This window comes from Bacillus rossius, chromosome 10, assembly GCF_032445375.1.
Source record: "Bacillus rossius redtenbacheri isolate Brsri chromosome 10, Brsri_v3, whole genome shotgun sequence".
Taxonomy (NCBI): domain Eukaryota; kingdom Metazoa; phylum Arthropoda; class Insecta; order Phasmatodea; family Bacillidae; genus Bacillus; species Bacillus rossius.
In genome coordinates, this window is record NC_086337.1 from 27,271,632 (window position 1) to 27,297,162 (window position 25,531).

General features: G+C 37.9%; 1 protein-coding gene across 1 annotated transcript; it reads left to right on the forward strand.

Moving 5' to 3' along the window:
• The first annotated feature begins 1,490 nt into the window (after nt 1-1,490).
• On the forward strand, nt 1,491-25,308 carry LOC134535887 (probable hydroxyacid-oxoacid transhydrogenase, mitochondrial). Its single transcript, XM_063375235.1, has 10 exons — nt 1,491-1,845; nt 2,219-2,324; nt 5,940-6,148; nt 6,970-7,166; nt 7,757-7,925; nt 13,165-13,332; nt 14,583-14,741; nt 15,000-15,151; nt 17,205-17,326; nt 21,219-25,308. Exons 1-10 carry the CDS (start codon nt 1,796-1,798, stop codon nt 21,300-21,302), a joined length of 1,416 nt encoding a protein of 471 aa, XP_063231305.1. The 5' UTR covers nt 1,491-1,795; the 3' UTR covers nt 21,303-25,308.
• Nucleotides 25,309-25,531: the final 223 nt, after the last annotated feature.

The window sequence follows — 25,531 nt, forward strand, 5'->3', positions numbered from 1 at the left end:
TGTTCCAGGTGCCCAATTAAAATGTAGCACCTGGTAATTGGGTGCTTAAGACTTAAAAATGGTTTTAATGTATTTAATTATTTAAATTGTGACATCAAGTTGACGACTGTAAATTTACTAACATATTGTCCCACTGTGAATTGTTTTAGAAGGATTTCTCCTATTCTGACTTGATCATAGTCATGGGCATTTTAATTAAGGCCAGTGGCCGCGGTGACTGATAATGAGGTTTGTTGTCTGCTCCGTGCGTGGTGTACTCGCCCGGAGTGGCTACGACGCACTTATTACATGTCGGGTAATTAGTAATTTCGTACTAATGGCTTTTACCTTAATTGAATTATGGGTTCGAGCCTCCGGGGTTCCGTACCTTTAAATATCATTATGTCTATTGGGGTCACGCCCGAGACGCTCGCCTTACTCAATCCGGCTGGGCAAGGGGCGCGCTCCGAAAACGGGATACGGTACTGGCGATGCGGAGCACGGGCTTAACGGCCATGGTCGGTACGACGTCAAGTATCAGCATACTGAGCTTAGCAGGGAGTGTGTAGAAGTACAACAGCTAGGGACTACAACACTCAGGTGCAGCCTATGAGCTTAGTCATCCACACTGGGTCCGACGACCCACACAGCATCAGCATTTAGATACCAGAGCTAGCCTGGAATCCTCCAAGACAAAAAATATAGCTTCACTAAGTTCGCCCGGGTCTCAGTCTCACGGCCGCAGATGATGGTTATGTTTTAATATTTCCTAATGTTCCTCATCAAATAAAAATTATATAAATAATTTTAACATTATTTTAATTTAAAAGTAGGCTTATAAGTTATAAGCAAACACACATGTCAATGTTTAAAACATGATGACAATTTTAAAGTCAATGTTACCTTCATGTAACAAAGATTTCTAAAATATTTTTATTCTCTGAAATAGTTAGGTGATTACTGACTGTGAATAGCTTTCGTTGACATTTTTGAAGTCAGAATCTTTGTGACTATTCCACACCGAGGCACCAATTAAAAATGAGTTAGGAAAAGTTGATTGAGATCAAATTGAGATTAAATTAATTTTAAACGTTGCATTTTATATTTTTAAGGTTTTACATAACTTTAATGTTTTATCATAACTGTAATATAAACTTAATTTGTGCAGATTCTAAAGCTAACTCTAGGGCAGAGTTTGAAAAAATATACTCTACTATGTTTTACACCAAGGTCATGGTTTTACACTAAATTCCTAGTGGGCTGGGGGGGTGGGGGGGGGGGGTGTTAATATAAATGCACTAGATTTAAATTTATGTAGATACGAATCAATAACATATTTAAAAAAATATATATTTTCCAAAACAAATATTTGAAAACAAACGTCACTGACACTGTTGCAAACAAAGACTATAGTTGCAAATATTCCTAACTCCGTGGTTGCAATGGACTGTTGGCATTTTGACGTTTTCATAAAAACTTCAGTAACCATTTTACTGTACAGTATAATCCGGATTGTCAGTAGTTTCTACTACTTTCAATTGAAAAAGGAACTTAACCTTGATATAAATTTTTGTAAACATGTTTACTGTTTTCAATGTTAGGTTACGTCGATCAACAAGTAGCCAAATACATTCAAAACACAAGTCAAGGCCATAGTATTAAGGCGCGGATTTGATTAATTAGTTACGTGGTCAGTGCGTGTGGAATTTATATTGCTGTATAGCTAGCAAATATCAGTATAGTCACCCAAAACTAGGTTTTGAACCCGTACGAGAAGAATTATTCTTCATTGGAAATTTTTGGAATTAATAGCATAATGAAACGAGTGAAGATCTTGCAGCTAATAAATACTGTGTCGGAGGCATCGTAAGGACTAATTTGTTTCTTCTGCTATTGTAAATTATTTTGTGTAATAGCGTAAGGTAGGGATTTTATTGAAAGAAGATAAGTTTCTAAAGTTAAATATAGTTTTTATATATCCCGCAAAATTATGATAATTTCGATATATATTTTTTTAATTTTTGACAGCAGATCCTTGCATGATAACTTAAGCAATATAAACACTATCCAAATACCTTACTTAGGTATTGAATTAAAAAAAAAAGTCTAGAATTGTTTAGAATGGCTACAGTTGGCTTAAAATATTAATTTTATTTTGTAGGTGGCATTGAAGGGGAATTTCTTTTTTGTAAATAGTGATGATATTGTTTTCTAAAAGAATTGTTGCATCTTTGCGCAGATGTCGGTGTCCAGCTCACTCCCACGGTGGCGTTCACAGGATATTGCAGCAGTCACAGTCCAACTCTGTGGCAGATGCAAAGCCATCAAAGGAATATGCTTTTGAGGTGAACTCTTAGTTTTTTTTAACGAGAAAGCAGCCTTTAAGATGAAATGTAGCTTGGGTGCATGAATGTTCTCATCAGGCATAAATTCATTCAGATACTTTTGAAGGCTCATGTTCAGAAAACTATTTGGTAAATATGTATAGTAGCGGTATATGCGAAAAAAATGCAAAAAATCCGAAAATACTTTTATTCTATGCTCTTTCACTTCCTCTTTTCAAATCAACCGGCGGAGGTAAGAAATTCCAAATAATTACTTTAGGAGATATTCAATTTTTTAATTTTGCAATACAACACCTGTACAACCATTTGACTGTCGCCATTTTTGTTATTTTGCCGTGTGTTTGTGAATGCGTAATAAATAAAATGGTCGATTAGGTCAGGTCAGTTACATTATTAATACTTTCAAACTAAGTGGACATAAAAAATAATGTGAATTAATTTTAATGGCTGTTTAGTTTTAAAATATTTATAATGTAACTGACCTGACCAAACAAACCGGGACAAAGGATGAACAGTAGGAACTAAAATGGTCAATTAGGTCAGGTCAGTTACATTATGAATACTTTTTAAACTAAGCGTACATTAAAAATATTATGAATTAATTTCAATGGTTCTTTAGTTTTAAAGTATTGTTACGATTTACCTGCGGGTTCGTAAGGATAGCCCAATTAATAGATTTTATTTCACACACACAGTTTTATTTATTACCACTACTTGACACTTACAAATAATCTTCTAAATTAGCAAATAATTAATTACACTTAAAGAAATGTCAATTCCCCAGTCACTCGTTCCACACACCTCGCTGGGCCGCACCTCTGACGCAACTCTCGCCGCAGCACCCCTCGTGGGTCTCCGCCGCGGGACTCCGTCGCCGCACTCCGCCGCCGCCGACGACACTTGCCTTCGCCGAGGATCCACCCGACTCCTCGCTCACAACTTCGTTCGGGATTCCGCCGCGCCCGCGACTCTATCGCCCGGAGACTCCACCGCGGGAAAACTCCCGACTCCACTGAACTCTCTCACTCCCTGCCCTGGAACCTTCGTCCAAGGACTTCGCCACTCTATCGCCCGGAAGCTCCGCCGCGGGAGAACTCCCCACTCAGACTCTGACTGACTGACTGACTCGAAGGTCGGCCCAACCTCCTTAAATAGCCCTTAGGTTCCCATCCAGAACAATCGGGCATGTCTCCGAGATATCTCGCGACCTTCGCCGTCGAAATGCCCAGAAACGCGTCGTGAGTCCTCGAAGGACGCGGTGGCTGCTCTAAGAACGCCGATAAAGGCGTCTGAGTCCTTTTATTCCGCAGTGCGGCCTCTTTTAAGTAACCCGATCTGAGGCAGGTGCGCGCTGCGACGGTCAGGATGTCGCGCGATAGTATGACACGAGATACCAGGGAGAGGATGCAGGTGGAAGGGGGCGCAGACAGGCCGAACGAGCGTGGCGACGCCAGCACTGCAGCCAAGCGCGATCGTAACAGTATTTATAATGTAACTGACCTAACCTAACAAACCCGGACAAATGATGAACATTAACAACTCACGTAAAATTTTTTTGTTACTTATTACTTGCGCAACAATATCCAAATAAAAAATAAGACTTTCAGAACGACTACAACATCTAATGATCAATTGGCAGAAGTTGACCGTTGTAATTAAACATCGTAATGAACAATAAATGAATAAATAATCACGTATTGGTTCGTTCGAATACTGGCCAATCACGGAACTGTCACGTGACATAATTGTCCAATAAGAAACATTATAGATACTCGTAAACAAGAAACAATGTTGATCGCCGCATGAATACACAGGTATTGTGATGAAAATTAAAAAATTCGATATCTCCTAAAGTATTTGAAATTTCTTATCTCCGCCGGTTGATTTGAAAAGAGGAAATGAAAGAGCACATAATAAAAGTATTTTCGTATTTTTAGCATTTTTTTTCGCATATACCGCGACTCTACATATTTACCAACTATTTGTTTCAAGAAAACATAATATTTTGTCACAATCAGATTAAAACCTCCCTTTCAAACCACTTTCTAAATTCTTTGAACTACAGTCTTTAATCTGGAACGTTTGTAACCATGGCAATGCCATATTGCCGTTTATGCTGTTTTTTTTTTAAATATTGTAGTTTTAACTAGAGCACCACGGAAAAATTAATGTACAATACAATTGTATTTAAAACAAGTTGTAATAGAAAGAAAAATACGATTAAGTGTTCGTCTGTGTGAAAAAATTTCCTTGGAAATATATCGGAGAACTATGTAATGTAACCCGCTAGAAAACAGGAAAAACTGTACTGAAAAGAATACAGACTAACAATCAACTCTGAGCGAACTAAATATGCAGGCAGTACAGTAGTGCTTCCTGGCGGCCAAGCCATTCACTCGGGATCCTCCCGATTAAAAATTTAAAAACAAGTAACTCAATTGGTGCTGGATTTACAGAATATGCCGAAGCAGGGAGACCCTCCACTGTATTTTGTTCACAGTTTTCAGCGTGGCTCAAATTGCTGTGCTTGGCACACACTTTGTTAGCGGGTCATAGAGACAGGGTCAAAGAATTGCTGGCTGGGCACCACATGTCTTCAAAATGCTAAAGAGAGTTCTCCAGTAGGTCGATTGAAATGCCGGGTATTCTAGAGTTCATCCTGCATCTGTGGTCTAGGGGTTGGTAATTGTATGTGAATTCTGCTAAGCTTGGGGTAGCGGGTTTGAGACTAGGAACGGGCATGAGTGTTTTAGAATTAATTATGTAGTCAGTTTGTAAGGCTTTCTACTATCGCCTACCAGCTTGAATGATAATATACTCTTAAATAAAAAAATTAATAACTTTGTGAGCGAGTCCATCAGTAATTGGCAGCAATGTGTAAACATCTAACTTCGATAACTAGAAAATTAATGTGTTCTCATGTTGTAAATAAACTTATAATGTGAGAATCCAACGTGAAATTTTTTATTATCTTTAAAATAATGCTGAGTGTGATAAATATACAAAAATTGTGTTGTGAACTACATTTCTTGACACAAGTCACCTGTCGTTTCCACACCCGCTGCTTGAATTTTCTGCCATAGCAGCTACGTCGATTATTGAATCATTAGATTTGGAGATCAAAATTTAAAACTATATGATGAAACTGCTCCGATAGAAGTGAAAAAGACTTTAAAAAAATACTTAACTCTTTCTTTGGACCTGATTTTCGACAAGGAATTGTATTAAAAAAGTGCCCATCTTGTTAAAATTAAACAGTTAATACCATAACGTTTCTCTTTGTCTTTGTAACTTTGGTTCGTGCTATCTGCCACAGATGGCAGCATCATGGTTACACATTTCCATTTCATACAACTTCCATTCAATTCACAAAATTGATCATACCAAATATGGATAGCTATGTTGTTAAAACATCAAAAATTACTTCTTATATGTAGTACTTAAGTTGCTTTAGAGAATTAAAGAACAAGAGTATGAGTATGGAGAAATTTAATGAGAGTAATGTTTGAGAATTGAATGCTGAAAGGTTGGGACACTAATGCATTATATTTTGAGGAGGAAATTATGCTAAGAGCAAATAACTTGAGTTGTGATTTCAATAACTGTTGGTGGTAGATGGCTTGTTCTACGATTCGCTACGGCCCTGGTGTTACCCGGGAGGTCGGGATGGACTTGGCGAACATGAAGGCGAAGAAAGTGTGCGTCATGACGGATGCCAACCTGCTGAAAATGTCCCCAGTGAAGGTGACTCTCGATTCTCTGTCGAGAAATGGCGTCGATTTTGACGTGTTCGACAACGTGCGAGTGGAGCCCAGTGACGAGAGGTAGGCTGGCCAGTTTGTGTGTCAGTTATTTTTTTTTTTGGGGGCACGCGCGAATTCTTCTGCAAATATTTTGTGACTAAATACAGGATTATGTGTATTATTATTATATAAATATAGATTTCTGCTGCGGATGGGCAAAAACCTAGTGGCAAGCATTCCCCCTACTTTCCTCTCACTTTTCTCCCAAACTGAGCTACACTCGTAGCGAACACACACCCCTCCTCCAATATATTCAATTCCCCTATCGTTCTAACGAAACCCATAGAATTCCTTCTCCTTTGCGTCCTTTGTCGCTCCTTAAAGACCTACCTAGTGTTTTCTCTCCTGCTTCTAGGATTCCCCATTTAAACTCGTCCCTCCAGTTCTCCCCACCCTCACCTCCCACTCAGCACTTGGTACATGCTGTCATAAAAAAAGAAAACTTTTTGACAGAAGGAGTATTTTTACTGTAGCTTTCTACTGTAGAAACTAAGATGCCAATTTAATAAATATCTGTGAAACTATTTTTTTTTTTTAGCTAACTGCAGTAGCCTTTGCACACTAGGAAGGGTTGATAATAATATTTTGATGCGTGTAATTATTTGTAAGTGTATTAAATAATTTGAACTGTGACCTCTAGTGTGCGTTAAATTTTTTTTTGTAATCTTTTCCTTTGAAACCTATGTGATGAACTTTGTCCCTGTAAATATCTTCTCCAGCTAGAAACAGTAGTTTTTTTTTCTTCCAAATGTACCTGCAACTGTTGTGAGAGCTGTACTGCATGTGTTTAGAAAAATAATTTAAAAACAAGGAAGTGTGCATACATCTGGGCTGTGTTGCAGCTTGCAAGCAGCTACCAAGTTTGTTAAGGAGCACAAGTTTGATGCATTTGTGGCGGTGGGCGGAGGTTCCGTCATGGACACATGCAAGGCAGCAAATTTGTACTACTCCGATCCCGAGGCGGAATTCCTGGATTACGTCAATCCACCAATTGGCAAGGGGAAGCCTGTCATGTGCGAACTGAAACCGTTAATAGCAAGTACGTACAACTGCAAGTCGGTTTGAAGTGAAAGGAAGTAATACAGAAAGATTTAATGTGCTTGCAGTTAAGTTTTTCTATTTGGATCAGCAGAAGTTCGTTTTGTTTCGGTGTGTAACTTCGGAAAACGTTTGCATAGGTACTTGTTTTTCTATCCATTTTCCTTGAAATTTTAGTTGCTAAGTGAGCCAATTTAAGTAGTTTTTTTAAATCTTTTCCTTCAGTTACTTAATTTCATATTTATAATTAATGTTACAGTACTTGAATATTTTCTCACATCGATAACTATACCTAAAGAAGACCTACAAAAGATATGTTAATATTTTTGGTGAAAATGGGTGTTGTTTATTTGGGAATACGTAAATGTTATTTGGCAATATATTACAGTCAAGTAATAATTAATTCAAGAAATATGCAGGTGATTTTGATTGTACCACTGATAATTTAGGTGCAATGGTTTTAAGTGATGAATTGCCTTTATTTGAAACAATTTAATATAGTTAATTTTATTAGATAAGTACATTATTTTTAGCATCAGTTAGTGATTTATGTTTCTTACTGTAAACGTGTAAAGCGAATGCTTGTTACAGTTCCAACGACGTCGGGCACGGGCAGTGAAACCACCGGAGTCAGCATATTCGACTACAAGCCCCTGAAGGCGAAGACCGGGATAGCGAACAGGAGCATCCGCCCGACCCTCGGCATCGTGGACCCCCTTCACACACTGCTGCTTCCCGAGAAGGTCACCGCGTACAGCGGGTGAGCGTCTCGGCCCCGGTGTCTCGTCCTCCGGAGCGGGCACGCCTTGCAGTCGGGCGTAGTCCGAGTTCTGTCCTGCTAGCAGTGCTTGTAACAACCTTGTACGGTCTTCGGTGTTGGTGCGCAGTCGTCACACGATGCTTTCAGTGGCGAGGCGTGAGGTTTACATGAGGGGAAGCAATAACTCCGTTCACACCAAAACATGATGAGGTTGGGGGGGGGGGGGGGGTCTGGGGGCCCTCCGCCGGGAAAATATGGATTTCAAGGTACAAAATGGTGCTATTTAAGTAGTTTTCTTAACTGAACATTGACTATTCCACAGGTAGAAAAATTGACATTTTTTTTAAATACATTATTTTTGAAAAATAATGATTGACTTACATTATTCTGATAGTAAAATACCTACTCTACATTACTTATATACTAAGTGGGAGTGGAGTATCATCGTACGCCCACAAATCCCCCACGCACTGCCAGCCAACAGCCCGCGGGAGAGATGCGCGCACCCCGAGAGACGACCGCCGACTGAAACGCGACATCGCCACCTGCCCTGCCGAACTGTGGCGGACATAGCCGAAGCAGTCGGCGGAAAAATTCCACAGTCTGCTTCGGCCATGTTCGCTCCAGTTCGGCAAGAAAGCGTTACCTTCGTAGCTTCTACCGCGTATTTTTCCAGCCAATCCCCTCCCTGAACCTTTGTACCATGCCACCCCCCCTCCCGTAAGGAAACTACTGCGGCAGCCTTCCTGCTGAAAGCGGTCCTGCCAGCGCTTCTAAACCTAGCAACGCTTCTAAAACAGCATGTTTTTGTGTCAACGAGTTCTTTTTTTATAGCGCACAGCGCACAGTATTGGGTCCCAAGAAGATAGTGTAAAAAATACATACACCTAACTGCACGAGCCAAAGTAAAATACTATTCTGAATAAAATATTTATTTAAAAAATACAATGTCTGGAAACTGCCTGGGCAAGCACTGCTTGCCTTGCTTGCCCTGACGAGACGCCACTGGATGCTTTGCAAGTGTCATTTCGAAAATAGCCACCACTGGTACTGTTCAGAACTGTCAAATTGGTAACAAGTTACATGACACAGACTATAGCAAAGTTTGGGCATAGAAAGAAGTCGGAAGATGTCAGTGGTAGACAAAATGAATCCATGTAAATAAAAATCTAAATGTTCGTTCTTTCAAAATCTTAAATCTCTGAAATGTTTTCACAAATTGCTTTGAAATTTGACGCAATATGCATTCAAATAGGTATGTGCATGTTTTTATATACCTTCGTCACACCTGTGACAGGTAAAACAAAGATAGATAAAAATACATATATGTAGGTAAAAATGTAAATATAAATGAATGTTTGTGTGTTGTTCTGTTTTGTAAAGATAAAGATATAGTTAGGAATATATAGACATAGATAGAGCTATATAGATAGAGAGAGGGAGAAATACAGATAAATAGAGAGATAGGGTAAGGGATATACAGCAAAACCCCTTATTTGCACTTTTCATGGGGACAAAGTAAAAAAGTGTAAAAAGCGGGAAAGTGTAAATAAAGGGAAAAGTATAAAAAGGAGTACAGTTTACCTTATTTAGAATTTTTTTCCTTTTGTTTAATAGTACATACTACAATGCAGGTACAAACACACTAACAACAAATTTTACTTTAGTATTTAATCAATTATTAATTTACCACATTTGACAAAAATAAAAAAAGAATGAAAGCCAAAATGTTTTTCTGATTACTTCCTAAAAAATAAATTTTAAATTTTCTTCTGCTTGCTTTTTTAGCTGTTCAAGGAGATTATTTGCCTCTCCAAATTATAAATACAGTTGCAACCGGCAGGGTTTATAACAAATACGGGCTACATACACATTGCTCACAGTAAAAAATTTTTTAAGAAAAGGCCGCAAATTGATGAATATTTACCGTCAATAGCGCGCCAAACGCGGAGAAAGGTCATTGTACTCGGTCAGCTGCTGTAACGACGCGGCGGCGCATGCGCACTCTATGCTCCGCCCAGACTCATGACGCCATCAGCCGCCAACCAATAGATGCGAGCTTAGCGGAAAAAAATATAAGCTCCACCTCCCGTGTACCAATTTTATCCAGTTCTAATACCAGTTTATTGGTATACGCACCAGTTTTCTCGCTGCCGTGACATGTTCAAGTTTACGTTTATCATGATGTCTTGATACCAATAATTAATTATTTACGATCCCCAGAAATAAATGGTTAGTTTAAAACATATGGCGTCAACTGTACAATACTTCCCAAATTATAAAAGACGTATAAAACAGTTACCAAGAAACCGCTCATTTTATCTTGTGAAGTTTATGTCTCGTACCAGTATTTCGGCTAAGTTGTGACATAAATACAGTATCAGAACTTACAAGCAGCGATGTTTGTACATTCATGTTTACGTTTTTCCCTCGTGCATTTTAGATTGTCTCCTGCTATAATTACTCGTACTTTTACACGCCTAGGCTTAAATTATTACATGTTTAGAAATAAAAGCAACTTTTCATGTTATAAAATATGTATATTTTGCTATTTAAAATGTTCATTGCCTACTAGCTCCACGGTATTTTCTGGTTGTTTATGGTTGTTACGTGACGTAAATAGCGGGATTGATTCGATTTTTGAGACGTAATTCGCGGGAAAGTATTGTATTGGACTATATGGGAACCAAACGGGACCTGAAGAATATAGTGCAAATAACGGGAAAACGTAAATAACGGTAACGTAAATAAGGGGTTTCGCTGTATATATTTATACCTATATCCCTTGCGCTATCTTTCTCTTTCTTTCACTCTCTCTCTATATATAGTGATATAGAGAGGGATAGAGATGTTTTGTATATGTGTACTTACTTCAAACAAATAATTACAAAAAAAATTGAAAGAAGCCCAGAAATGCATGCTGGGCATTAGCTAGTCTGTTTATATATACAGTAGAATCCCGCTGATGCGACCCCTCACGGTTCCCGGAAAAACGGACTTATAAACGGAATGGTCGCAATAGAGAATTCGGGCCAATTTTTACCCCCCCCCCCCCCTCCTCCGAAATATATCCGAAATATATCCAAATACATAAAATACTCGCGCTAAATGAATTCGCGTCACGCGAGTTCGGCTATGCTAGCCGGCTGGTGGTTATTTTCGTTGAAAACGTGGCGAAGGAACTTGTGTGGATCAGGTAGAAAACATTCGGCTATAAACGAAAGATATATGAGGATGCGCTCCCGCCCTGCCGTCAGCGATGTTTATTTTGACAGCTCAAGCAATTATCTTTTCCACATCCCTTCGTCCCTTCGCAGCTTAAAAAAAAAAAAGGAAAAAAAAAAACACGCTGACAGTTTCTCACGCAGAAGGGAGGGAATGTGTTGAAATGTTAGTTGAAAAAGGAGGGGGGGGGGGGGGGGTTTACATGGTTTGTGGCTCTGGGAGGGATGAGCCTTGAAGAATTAGCAGGGGATGGGAGAGGCAAGCGTCATGTCACGTATGACGTCAAGCCGCCGGGCGGGTAAGATAACATGACAGCTGAGACGGCTTTTCGTGAGATAGTGGAGGCGCCGAGGTTGGCTAGACACTGCCGCGCTGACAGTCTAGAGGGGTGGTATCTATTTTTAGCCGTCTTTTGTATGCCTGCCTGCTTACAGTACAGCTCCCGCCAAGATAAACGTGAACACATAACGCCCAACAAAGTGTAACAGACTTGTTTTTCAGCCGATTTTACTCAAATTTTCGACTTTCTCTGCTTAAATTTTTCACGGTTTCTCAAAAAACGGTCGTATAAACGGAATGGACGCATCAGAGGGGGGTCGCATCGGCGGGATTCTACTGTAGTATATATATAACATTTTTATCCCAATATTATGTCAAGGCGTAAATATTATCTTCAACCCTCAGCGTATACTTAATCACTTTTCATTAACAGACACCACTTTGATATTTCTAGCAGTTTTTTTTGAGTGGTTTCTTCTGAACTTCTGCACACCGTATGTGCGCCTAGGTAGGCAGGGGCCTTAACTGACTACATCTTAGGTGATTTTCTCTAACCGCCTACAGTGAGCTCACACAACCAACTCCACTCAAAGTTCTCGCCTGAATCTCCCACAACGGAGGTATGAACTCTTGCTTTCCTGTCCAGAACTGCCGAGCTTGCGATACTCCGGCCATCACCCTCGTCTCGGGATGCTACAAGGCGACGCACCCCTCCGAAGTGAGGCCGTAACGGGCTCCCACAAAAACTGGGACCCTGTGAAACTCGGAAACTGCTCCCAGAGGGGCAACACCTGCTCTTGCCCTGCTCATAATTGCTGCACCCAGAAGGCCAAACTGCCAGGTCGATGACCTCAGCGTACAACTCGGTCCCAGACGAAGAAGTTACAACCAAACTGAAACCACTTTAGAAGAACTTAATCAAATAAAATGTTGACATATGAAATTATTCAAACATAATTTTACAGCTTCAACATTCTTGGTTCTTTACTGTCTTGCATCAACACATATTTGTTACGTATTTCATTAATTTTTTTTTATATTTTGTTTAATATTTTACATGTTGGTAGAACATGAGAATTTTTTAGTTAGGAGCAATACAAGTACTCTGTGGGATTGAAAAAAAAAATGGGGCAGGGCAATTTTCCTGATATAATTTGTTTGTTGTCATTGTTATTTGTGTTAGTTGGAAATCATACTTAAGGTATAGGTTTTGGGGTTAAAGTTTATGTTTTCAGATTAGTGTGTTAACTTAACAACTTAACAAACATTATTTTAAAAAATATATATTATTCAGTTAGTGTCTCTTGTATTACGGGCTCCTGGCAATGGTTATTACTAGAGACCGGAAAAATTCGCGAATTCATTTCGCGATAGGCTAAAATACAAATAGTTATACCTCAGTGCTGCCTCTGCCATTGGCTCACAACTCACCTGGATGACTCTGGGCCAATGAGAAACACCCTACCAAAGCTTTATCGAATAACTGGCTGCTACGTTGGGACGTCTCACAAGACAGCAGCCAATGAGTGGGTGACATTTGACCGAGTGTACGTAGGACTATGGAGTTCATCCTGGAGGTCATTGAACCCGCAAATTTTTCCGGTCCCTAGTTATTACGTGTTCCCTCTGCTTGCGGACTGTACCGTGTGTTGCGGCGTCGTAACACAGCGTGCGAAGTGCTTCCCTCTCAAAGCTCGGGTGTGCGTTGTCACGTAGAGTTTCGTGTCCTCCGCAGGTTCGACGTGCTGTGCCACGCGCTCGAGTCCTTCACAGCCGTGCCCTACACGGAGAGAACGCCGTGCCCGTCGAACCCCATACTGCGGCCGGCCTACCAGGGGCAGAACCCCATCTCCGACGTGTGGGCCCGCTACGCTCTGCAGGTCATGAGGAAGTACTTCAAAAAGTACGTGATGGTGCTCTACTTAGTCATGTAGGCTCAGTGGTGCCAGGGGGGGGAGATAATAGATCCTCCTTCCCCCTTTCTGAAAACATAAAAAAGTCTATCATTCCCATACATGTGTATGTATGTGTTATTATAGTATTGTCCTCAATGTTATTCATTTTGTTTCATGTGGTTGTTTTGTCTATGTTTTTTATGTTTATCGTGCCTACCACCCATGGCCTTATGCCGTTGGTAGGCATGTAACAAATTGATAAATAAATAAATAAATAAATAAACAAACAAAAAAAAAGTTTATGAAAGCAAATTGCAGGCAAAGTGATTATATCCTCCCCCCTCCCAACCTCCTTCCCAAATGAAATTCTGCGTATGCTCCTGTGGAGGCTTAAATCTGTCTCACTTTGTGTCATATTGTAATGAGGATGAGTTTGTTTTATCCGTTACTCCGTTACTGGGTGTCGTGAGAACAGGCAAACAGCTCCAGCAGTCATCTTTTTACCTGTGGCAGACTAAAATAACTGGTCACATCATGTAGGATAAGGCCAAAATAGGTTTGTCCCATTGATCCATACAGGCATACATTGTAGAGAAAACAAAAGAAATTTCGGTAAGGTTTTTTTTTATCTTATGTTTCCCTACACTTTAGTTAAACTGAAAAATAAAACCAGTTAATACTATACTTTCACGATATACTTGCTCTCTTTTTATTTTCTTGCAACCAGATGCCTCTTCTGAGGGGGATAGAGCATTATTTACTAAGGGGAATCCATGCACTAAGTCTATTTTGGCGATTGTATAAGGGTTTGTAAAAAATAAAGCTACACTAACAATATATGTTTAGAATAGTACCAAGTTCATATAACTGTATAATTTGTTTTGTTCATTTGAGCTGTATGTTATTTAAACGTAAAGTGGGAGAGAGAGATTTTCCGTACCAAATTTTAAGACTGTTTATTTATGTTTATTTGGTGCTGTATAATAATACATGTGACAAAGAAACAGCAAAAAAATCCCGGCATAGTGTTTCAGGATGTGCTAAACACCTGTTTTAAGCCTTTTGTTTTCATTGAAGTTATAGATCTTCGTCTTTGAATTTTATTAGATTAAAAAAAAAAAAAGGTCTTTGCATGCCTCTAGTAAAATGTAGACCCATTTAGCAAGAAGGACCATACACACTTTTAAATAATTTGTTATTATTTTTTTTATTTTTATTGTTTGCATGATTTTAGTCTTTGTTGTTTGCACCATTTCAGGGCAGTCTATGAACCCGACAATGTTGAAGCACGCTCCCACATGCATTTGGCATCTACAATGGCCGGTGTTGGTTTCGGCAATGCCGGAGTTCATTTGTGCCACGGAATGTCGTATCCCATTTCTGGAAACGTGAAAAGTTTCCAGCCAGTTGGCTATAGGTGAGTTTACCGTCATTGTAATTTTGCATTAAAAATGTTTTGTAATGGCAGCAAAAAAATGTGCTGCAGTAGCATCCAGTAGCGTTGGTCATCTTTGGTGCCTTCTTCTTTTGTACTTCAACTCCATCATTTTCCTAGATAGCCCTTTTTTTTTTTTTTTCCATCCATTTCATTTTTGCTTTTTTCCCATGATCTCATTCACCCTGTGCTCGTGCTGTAGCTTGCTCGCCAGTTACGTGCACCCTCTTGTTCCCTCAGCGTCGACCACCCCATCATCCCCCACGGGCTGTCCGTGGTGATGAGCTCCCCGGCCGTCTTCAGGTTCACGGGCGCCGCCTGCCCGGAGCGACACCTCGAAGCGGCGGAGCTGCTCGGGGCTGACGTCACCAACAAAAAGAAGTCTGACGCAGGTGCGCCGGAACCCCGATTTTACGAACGCTCACGGTTCCTTGGGATGCATTTGTTTATTCCCTACCTTCACAAAATCAGTGGGAGGAATGAGCGTTAGCCCTGAGAATGTTAACCAGGGGAGGGAGAGGTGATCCATGCGCCGTGATGCCGCCGCTGTCACCAGCCCGGCCGGACGAGTCATGCACGCACACTTCCGTCGCCGCATTTTTAAACAGAATGTCCGATTTTTTTTTTGTTCTTCTTATCGGAACGTAATTTAGAGTATTAGAAAACACAAAATATATCTATATATATCTATAACATTTTTCTATTTATATTTTGGTTTTGTACCGTATTCACTCGCGTAATGTCCGCCTTCACATAATGTCCGCACCCTTTATTTATATATCCTTAAAAGAAAAAATTAAAAATTCGCATAATGTCCGCACCAGTCGTCTACGGCGGGCAACACAACTTTGGCCACCCCTAAATGACGCAGTACGAATGGAAAGTTGATGGCTCTGTAAACAAAGCCGTGACCTTCAGCTGTCCTTTCTCTCGTGTCCTGAAAGGGTGGGGAAATTCGTTGAACTGAACAAAGCACGGTAACGGTAAACACAGCTGACCAACACGCACGCAAGTTCAAGGCATGAGTTTCGCGTCGAGTTTTGTAGTGTAGAGTACAGAATGGGTAAATATAAATCCTTCACTGCACGGTTTAAATTAAGAGTTGTTCGTTATGCTGAAGAGCATGGGAACAGGGCTGCTGAAAGGGAGTTTGAAGTGCAGGAAAAAAGTGTTCGTCAGTGGCGGAAAATAAAAGAACAGTTGCAGTCAACAAATGCAACACGGCGTGCGTTTCGCGGACCCAAGGCTGGGAAGTTCCCAGAACTTGAAGTTAAAGTTTTAAACTATATAAGTGAATTAAGAAGTAATGCCTGTGCTGTTTCGTATGAAATGGTTCAAGTAAAGGCGCGGGGAAAAAAAAAATTAACATCACATTTGCTGACATGGATCAGTCTTGTTTTCTGTTGAGGTAAGACACGCAGCGCAGCGTAAAAGAAACGTCAACTTTAATTAGTGTGTACCCTGTTTTACGTGTCAGGACAGAACAGAACCCCTCTTTGTTTACATTTGGTTGGAATCCCTCCCTTGGCCATTCTCACGCTCTAAATGTTTCCTTCCCCTTCCTCCTTCTCTACGTCACGAAGGCCATCAGAATGCCCTGACGGGGGGGGGGGGGGGGGAGTACAGTGTGCAGCAGATGTGGCACTGGTGAGTCACTGCGCTGTTGCCAGCTCGCTGGTTCCCTACGCGCCGCACGTAAGGATATGGTACGGCTAAAATATTGCAGCCGTGCCATTAATAGCCGTTTTAATCCATCACATATTAATCACATTAATAAGGCACACGTAACCACAGTTATTTCAGTGTAGCGCGTAATTTTTTTTAATGTTCCGGCGGGTGCGAGACAGTTACCGGTGGCAATTACAGCAAAGTAAACATGGTCTAAGCCGGGTTGTTTGCAAGCGATCCCGCAGCAATATTCTTTTAAAATACGTAGCTAGTTAAATCCAAATTGATTTTAGATACGTTTTGTGCCTTTTTAGTAATAATTAAGACACAAAATTTTGTATTTTTGTTTTTCCTCGCATAATGTCCGCACCCCATTTTTTTGGCCAAAAAAGTGGTCAAATTACTGCGGACATTACGCGAGTGATTACGGTAATTTCTGATTTTTCTATGGTTCCCGAGACGGTTCGTAAAATCGCTGCTTCGTTAAATCTGGTGTTTGTAAAATCAAAGTTCTAGTGTTCATAAAAAAAAAATGGATGCGGGTCTGTCACGGAGCCGTAGAAATGAAACTTCACGGAAATTTGTGATGCAACATATTGCAACATCATGATTAATATAAAACTCTGTTACAACTTACCGAAGTTATGGTGCCTTCTTTCAGGTTAGGAATAATGAGAATTAACCGTATTTGTTTTGAAGTCACACAAATTTTTAAGATGATTGATGTTAGTTTGTACTGTCCTTAATTTAATGGCGTGCCTTCAATGGTGTTTCCAGGTTTGATACTAGCTGATACGATACGGGAGTACATGTTGGCGATGAAAGTGGAGAATGGGCTTGCGGCTCTAGGGTACACCAAAGACGACATTCCGGGCCTGGTGAAGGGGACCCTGCCACAGGTGAGTAGTTCGATTCCTGACGTGTGCAACAGGTAACTGTAGGGATAAACTTAAGAGATTGCATGCTGACAACACACTAGAGAAAAAAATTACGATTAACATGTATACTGTATTTATCTGAAAATAGTGTGATTCTGAGTATAATGTGCCCCCAATCTTTTTTAATAATGAGTTTGTGAAAAAGACTTAATGGATTTGGAAATTGCAATTCATTTACACGGCACTTGAATATTATTAAGCTTATTTAATTAATTCCATATTTACTAGACCATTTCTGGTGCCACTTTCTCTACTTAGTCATGTAGGCTCAGTGGTGCCAGGGGGGGGGGGAGATAATAGATCCTCCTTCCCCCTTTCTGAAAACATAAAAAAATCTATCATTCCCATACATGTATATGTATGTGTTATTATAGTATAGTCCAGAAAGCAGAGAATGTGTAGATGTGTGGTTGTCTGGGAGGGTGAAAAGTGTGGGGGGGAGGGGGGGGGGGTGTAACCTTCAACAGCAGCCACAGTGAATAAGAGAAGCAGAAGAAATCCAGTAACAAACTCCATTTGCACCCTTTTAAAATCCTGTATCTTTCATCCGTCTCACTTCTGCAGAGGTTCAGGAAACCCTGGACTAACATGACATAAGTGACACATGTAAGAGGCAGAGCCAGTAGTTTTTCAACTAAGCAGTTCCCAAAGGCAAGATACAAGTTTGTGATTATTATGATTATAATAGTTACTATAGTTTTGGTAAAAATCATGACGTTATATGCTGGTAAACTTCAGTTTTGTTTCCAATTAGGTTATTATCGGCATATTGTTTCACCACACTATTTGTCTACTTTATGTTATTATGTTTCTTGCTTGTTGTGACTGCAGAATTTTCTTTTAGCTTACAGAGGTATTTTCGTTATGTAATTCCAGGGTTTAAGCCTGTTTAAGGTTTTTTTTTTGTGTGTATGCTGATGGGTTGCCTTTCGTCAACATTTTCAACCACTGCACTATGATGGCTATAGATTGCCATAAAACTCAGTATGATTACGGGCTGTGAGTAAAACAGTGAAACGTATTTTAATACTTGAGATTACTTTTTACGATGACTACTTTAGTTTACTAAATATATTCCAGGGTAGTTTCATTATCATAAAGTTTCACTTGGCAAACCAATACATTGTTATGTAACCTAATATCTACGAAAGTGACTACATGCGGGTTTATGTTGCTGTCACATTTCCGTTAATCGACTTCCTTTCCATTTTAGCTTCATAGAGTTTTTACCTGATAGTTGCCTGTTTTAATGATATAGACTTTAATCAAAAACTACTTTCAATATTATTTTGAGGAATTATTATTATTATTTTGGCATTTGTGAGTTAGAATATATTTTCTTTTTTCTTTTTTTTATAGAAGTGTAGAGAGAATACAAGGCAATTGTATATTTTTCAAATATTATATAAAACTGAATTTCCTTTGAAGTGTTTTGCAACTTTTGGAAGGTAATTAATAAAAAAAAAACAAGGGAAAACTTCACGTAAGAATTGTTTAATAATGTGGTTATTTTTAAAACAAAATAAAAAATTTTATGTTTTAAAAATATCCAAAGCTACGAGATATATTCAATACCTAAAATAAAAAAAAAGTAAGACAATGAAGCATTTAAATAAAGTTTTTAACATCTAACAATTTTGCTATTAATATCATTCTTCAATTATTATTCCTAACTGTACAAACAAAGTCGCTTTGTTATTACACTCAAACTGCACCGTTTATGAGAAAACAGCTTTCAGATGCGAGTAGCCACCCTCTAGGAGGTAGGTAATGTGTGTGACTTGTGATAATATCATATGTACATGGACACATATTACACCTATCCCTCACTTAGCACGTCTACAGATTGCGCGGATTCATTTAGCGCGATGTTATTTTTACTGCCCCAGTCTCGAATAGCATGTCTGTAAATTTCAGTTGGCGCGAAATCTCCACAGGCAAAAAAAAATAAAAGTCGGGTATGACGCCACAAAGTCTGTTTCAACTTCTGTAAACAACATATGTGTTGTGGGATACAGTTAGCCAAACAAGGGGGGAAGAGATGCGCGCGCAGGTCTGACTACGCTATCGGCTGTTGTACAAACATCAGCTATGGCAAGTTAAATTGTTGCTATGGAGTGTAAAGGACCAAATGTTTGTACGTCCGTGCGTATGCTGCCGTGCCGTACTGTTGTCGCTTGGTCACAAACCAGGCCGTGAACTCAGTCTAGCCAGTGGCAGGGAATTCACTCAAACAAAAGCAACATCTGCCCATTCAGCTGCCGGTAACTGTACATGCTTGATCACTCATAGTCATAATGCATCGTGTTCAAGTATTTGAGACAAAACTAGAAGTTATCGGCGCACAGATTGTCATGAAGGCCACGCTTATGTTGGTCGCACTTTAGTTTTAAGCAAGTCAACTGTGCGCACAATCGTACGAAATAAGGACTCTTACCAAAAGTTTATATAAGTCTGATGCTGTTGGTTGTACTAGCGGGAATATATTTGACATTAGATACCGGGACAGAAATTAACAGATGATTCATGTGGAAAAGGTTGTTAAAAGAATGTTTCAATGAAAAAAAATAATCATTGGCCTGACAGGATTGGTGTGAACCAGGTGGTGATACGCGAATAAGCACTTTGATTTTTGAAAAATTAAAATGTAACTATCCGGACAGTAATATCGGTCTGTCAGTAAAGGATGGTTTGGAAAGGTACACAACATGAGTTGAAGGTTCATGTCCGAGCGGGAACGTCACCAGCCGACTGACGATAAAGTACATAACCACGTATCTGCCGTTACGTGGTGTCGTATTTGTCATACAATGTGCGATGGGAGGCATATAAAGATAAATGGTTTGACATATTTATATTTGAGTGTTATTCAACACATTTATTACGTGAAGTATATTTTCCTACACAATTTTTGAACACATTAAATAAATTAGCCTTGCTATTTATGGAAACTAATGCTTCAGAATACACGATTTCAAATAACACGAGCATCTTTGGGAACACATTAGTCGTACTAAGTGAAGAATAGGTGTACAGGAAAATTTTTTTTGATTATCTTTTAATAAGCTTCGATGTTAAATTTAATTTAAAACACATCAGTCAGTCAACGATGCAAGCATATCTTAATGACAGCTACAACCAATACAAACCTGTTTCCACATGGAATGACTTTACCTTAAAATAAAAATGCTGGTATGTATTTTTGATGTGTAAACATCTAATATCTTGGTATACGGTATTTGTTATGAGTAATTTTGTGAAAATGGAATATTTTATTAATGCCATAGATGTGTAATTTCAAACAAGTGTGGAAACTTTATAGTACCTATACTGTTTGAAGAATTTTGACAAGATGTAAAGTATTTTAATAAAATTCCTTGTTGAAAATCAGGTCTGAAGCCGGGGTTTAGGAATTTTTCAAGTCCTTATCGCTTTTATTGGAGCCGCTTCTAGTAGTTAAAACTTTCCGTTTGTTTTGTGCTGCCATCCCATCTGCAGGTGATTGTGGTAGGCAACATTTCCCATTCAGGCAGCGAATTCTAGCGGCGGGCGCAGAAAGTAAGTGTGTGATCCGCATTCAGAAATTTCGGTATGTACTTGAAAAGTGAATATTTTATTGAACAGTATATTTATGATGCTCGGCGTTATTTTGAAGGATTCTTCATTATATCTTTATCTTGTATCCAAATTTTGTATTTATAAGTTAATTTGCAACATCGAACAACATGCCTGTTACCCAGTTTAGAGGTTTACCTTACATATCACTGGTGAGTACTGAAATACTCGCTCACATTGTTTTTAACAGTTGTGAAGTTGATAAAGCTAATGGATTATGTTTGTGTCTGTGTTTCAGCATCGTATCACCAAGCTTGCTCCAAGGGAACAGTCCGAAGAAGATCTTTTCTCACTGTTTGAAAATTCCCTCACTGTCTACTGATGCAGCTGACTTGGAATTCCAGAATCAATTAGATTTGTGAAGACATGTTGCTTGCCATTATGTGCTCAATATTGAAGTGAAACTTTTTTGGGTAAAATGAGAGTAAAAATTTTAAGGCCAAATTTTAATGCAACTTTTCGTGATACATTGTGAAACATTTCTGACGTGAAGGAGGACAGAGAATAGGTACTTGGCCAAATAGATATAAAGAGAGTACCTACTATGCTATTTACGTTGCTGAGCTCGTATTTGTTCTCCTCTTTGTGCCAAAAAAAAAAATAGTGTCAAGAGAGATAGATGAATCAAAGGATAAGACAGAGAGAGTGCGTATGCACATCTTTCAGAAAATAGTTTTAGGTATCCTATACAGTCAGCTGTGAGTGCCTTGAATTTGATATCTGCTACCAGCGCACTCACGTTTCTCCTTGTTCAACCAGCAGTGTAGAGAGCGCTATTGAGACAGTCCCCACATTTCCGAACAGATAGCACTACCTGTTATTAATTCCATAATTCGTTCAGAGATTTAGCATGTTCTAAATTTCAGAATTATATTTGAAGAAGCAGTAACACACACAGTTTTTCTTTATGGTGTGAGTATTTCAACAGTAAGTAAAATTTACTCTTAATCATTATTGATTATATTATTATATACAGGATATTATTGGTATCCTGAGCAGTTATTTTGAAGTGAGTAATAATTTTGTTATGTCATGTTTATTTATAAAATTGTCTTCTTTGTCTGCCAAGGTTGAATTGCCAAATAAGATTCACTTCTAATACGTGTACTGAATTACACATTTTTTTATTCCATTTTAATGTGTATGTGTTGAGCTGTTATATGTATAAGTGCCCATTTTTTTTTTTTAATGTACTTTGAACTGTTAATTTTAAAATTTGTTTTTAACAGTTTTTACAAACATTTATTTTTATGGACATGTTCAGTGCCTTTTTTTCCTTCAGGGAATTCTTTTGCCAACTGAGTATACCTTCTTGACACAATGTTTTAATGGTTATGGCTTGTGACATTTTCCATCTACTAATAGAAAGCAGTAATATTTGGATGTTATACAAAGTTTCTACTGGTCATGAAAATCTTGACAAAGTAAGGACACTAGATCTGGCCTGAAAGTGACAAAATTAACATTTTTTTTTTGAGAGTCACAAAACTTTAAATGTGGCAGCCTTTTGCTAGTTGCATTTTTTTTTTACACCGTACTTCAATGTGAAGTGGAATGTTAGAAATTAATCTTTGGAATCTGATTACTTCAATCAAGTGAAAATTATTTTAAAAATGTTTTATCTTTCTAACATATAAATTGACACATTCCTGTGAATAGTAAGTCTATTTTGTAGTATTTTAAGTCTGCTTGTGTACATTAACATGACTGTGATAAGAAAGCTCTAAAAACTTTTTATTGGAATGTCATGAAAAGGTTTTGGAATTATTTTGCCTGGTATTTTTAGACATCCTGTTTTAGTTATGAAAAAAATTTAATCAAGGTACAATAAGGGATTTTAAGTTTGAGCAAATTTTGTTTTTAAAATTTCAGATTGTGCAAGTATATAGTATTTACATTATGTTGTATTTTGGGCTTAAAGCTTTGCTGACACAGAGATTGAGGCAAGACACAATGAGACACGCCAGGGGTATATAGAATCTATAGCAGTGATGTCCTACATCACTCTTCTTCCAGGGCTAGTTATCATTCTTCAATCTAATCCAAGGGCCAGACACACATTAATAAATATTACATTTCCCAACAATGATTTTTTAGTGTAATAATTTTCTGCAAAGTAACCAATGTAAACAATACGTGGTATTTAATAAAAAAAAGTTTATTTTGAACTTGGTATTTTCAAAACAAATTAAAAAAATATATATATTTTTAAAAATTCCTGTGAGAATACCATAGATTTGTATCAGTGTCTGCTAACAAATTATCCTACATATAGGCAAACTAAGAAGGCTAATGCACGAGCATACATCTACAGTAATAATATTTAATCAAAAGATTCTACAAATGTGCCACATGGAACAGTGTTGCGGGCCGCCAGTTGGCAGTGGGGTAATACTTTTATGCTGTCTTGCAAGATTGATCGATGAGACTGGTAAATAATGCTTGGTAGGACAGGGAAAACAAAGGGGTATTTTCTAGAGGAAGAGAGTGGGAACCCTGAGTGTGTCTTGGCCTCACTCCTGTCTCTGTATTTTGCGTAGTGACAGTCACTTTAATGTAACATTACAAATTTAACATGTATCACGCCTTGTTCGTCATGAGATCAAATTGAACTGTGAGACGTGGTTCTCCTTCATACTTTCTGGGTTTTTGCAATTTTGCAGAACAATAAGGAAGTGGTAATGAATACTTTTAAATATGCAAATTAAGTGGACTGACTTACCTGCCAATGGTTGTAAAAAACTCACTCGCAATGTTTGCCTGTGCTGCCATCTTGGAATGGATAACGATTATAATTTTGATAGCTTGAGTGTTTGATTCAGACATGACAAGGGTGTTGACAAGTTATGATTAGAGACAAGATTTTATGGTTTTATTTGCAAGCCATTTTCTATTTTGAAAATGGAGGATTTCAGATTTATTGATTTTATTGGTATAAATTCTGTTTATTCTTAAAGATAATGTATTAGTCAAGAAATATGACACAAACTTATACATAATTTCATTCAAAAAAAATATTTTGACTGATATAATGCTGTTTTACAATAAATTATTTGTAATAATCGTAACTAACTAGGCCATAACTTTTCGGATTAGAAATAAATCACCAAATAATTGTTGGTTTGTTTGAAAAATGTAGAAACATCAGGAATGTGAAAATGTGTTACTTAAACAAAAAAAAAAATTAAATTTTTTTCATCCATTTAAACTTTAAATATATTTTGGTTCAAACTTGATGCTTAATAAATTACATTAATTGAATGAAATATGTTACGATAGGACATATTAGATTTTTAAGTTTTTGGAATCCTGATTAATTTCAAGATATTGGTCAAATTTTGGTGAGTTATGGTGTATTGCCTTTTTTCTGTGTCAAGTGGTTAATTGACATGCTTTTTGTTGTTATTTTGGTTTTATCACAATTCACCATATACGTAACCCTGTCCCTAGTCATTCTTCAGTTCGGCACATTGTGTAGTCTGGTGCTGATAGAGCTGCTTGTGTTAAGAAGATTTTTTTGGAATTTGGGCATTTACCTGCCGCCCAGGTTTTTAGTTTGTTGTAACTGCCAGCTTTCATTTTAGCACAGTGTTTTTTGTTCTCTCGCCATTTACACATCAATTTTAAACAATATTTCAACTGCTATAGTTCAGCTGGGCCATTGTCCGGAACATGCCAAACTAAAGAGCTTTTACTATAATTGTGTTGTGCTTGTAACATGTAACATGTAACATTTTTGACTTTTTCATTGAACTATTATCTTATGCTTTTCATTACTATTGTACACGAGATAAAAAAATTTCCGCAGTTGACTTACATATTGTAGAGCCTTGCATTTAAACAAATTACAGTATGCAAGAACACTGACTTAAAGTGCTGTGTTCTATACACACATTTACAGCTTTTTTATTATTATTATTTTGGACACAAAAATGTGTGAGAATGAATGAATGTTTTTGTAGAGATGTGTTGCTGAGCAAGTATTAATTATAATTGATATTTAGTGAATAAAGGTTTTTAATAATACTATAATATTTAGTCAAATAATAACTTTGCAATAGTTAAGAAGCTATTGTATGATTGATTATGACTTCTGTAATATGTACTATATGGTTACTTCAGTGTAGCAGTATTTTTATTTTATCAAAAGTGTGTACCCGCATATGTGTGTTGTTAAATTTAAATGAATTATATTTTTTGGATAGTAGTTGATGGGAAATTGTTACTGCACAAATTTCAAAGAAATATATTTTTATATACTCATTGTTACTTTACCATGGTGTATGAAATATTAGTCATTTGACTTCAATACAAAATATACAATAAAACTAATATGTGTTTTTTTTATTCAATGTCAATTAATTGATTGAAAATTTTTTAAATTAGTATGGCAGTATTAATTATATAAATTTAAAAAAAAATGTTTTTACCATTGTCACTAAAAACATGCAAATAACTTTTCATTTCATATATAATTATGTACGTGTATACCTCTATTATGTAAAGTTGAAACATTTTTGATGCTATATGTAGCTGATTTTTAATGCAAAT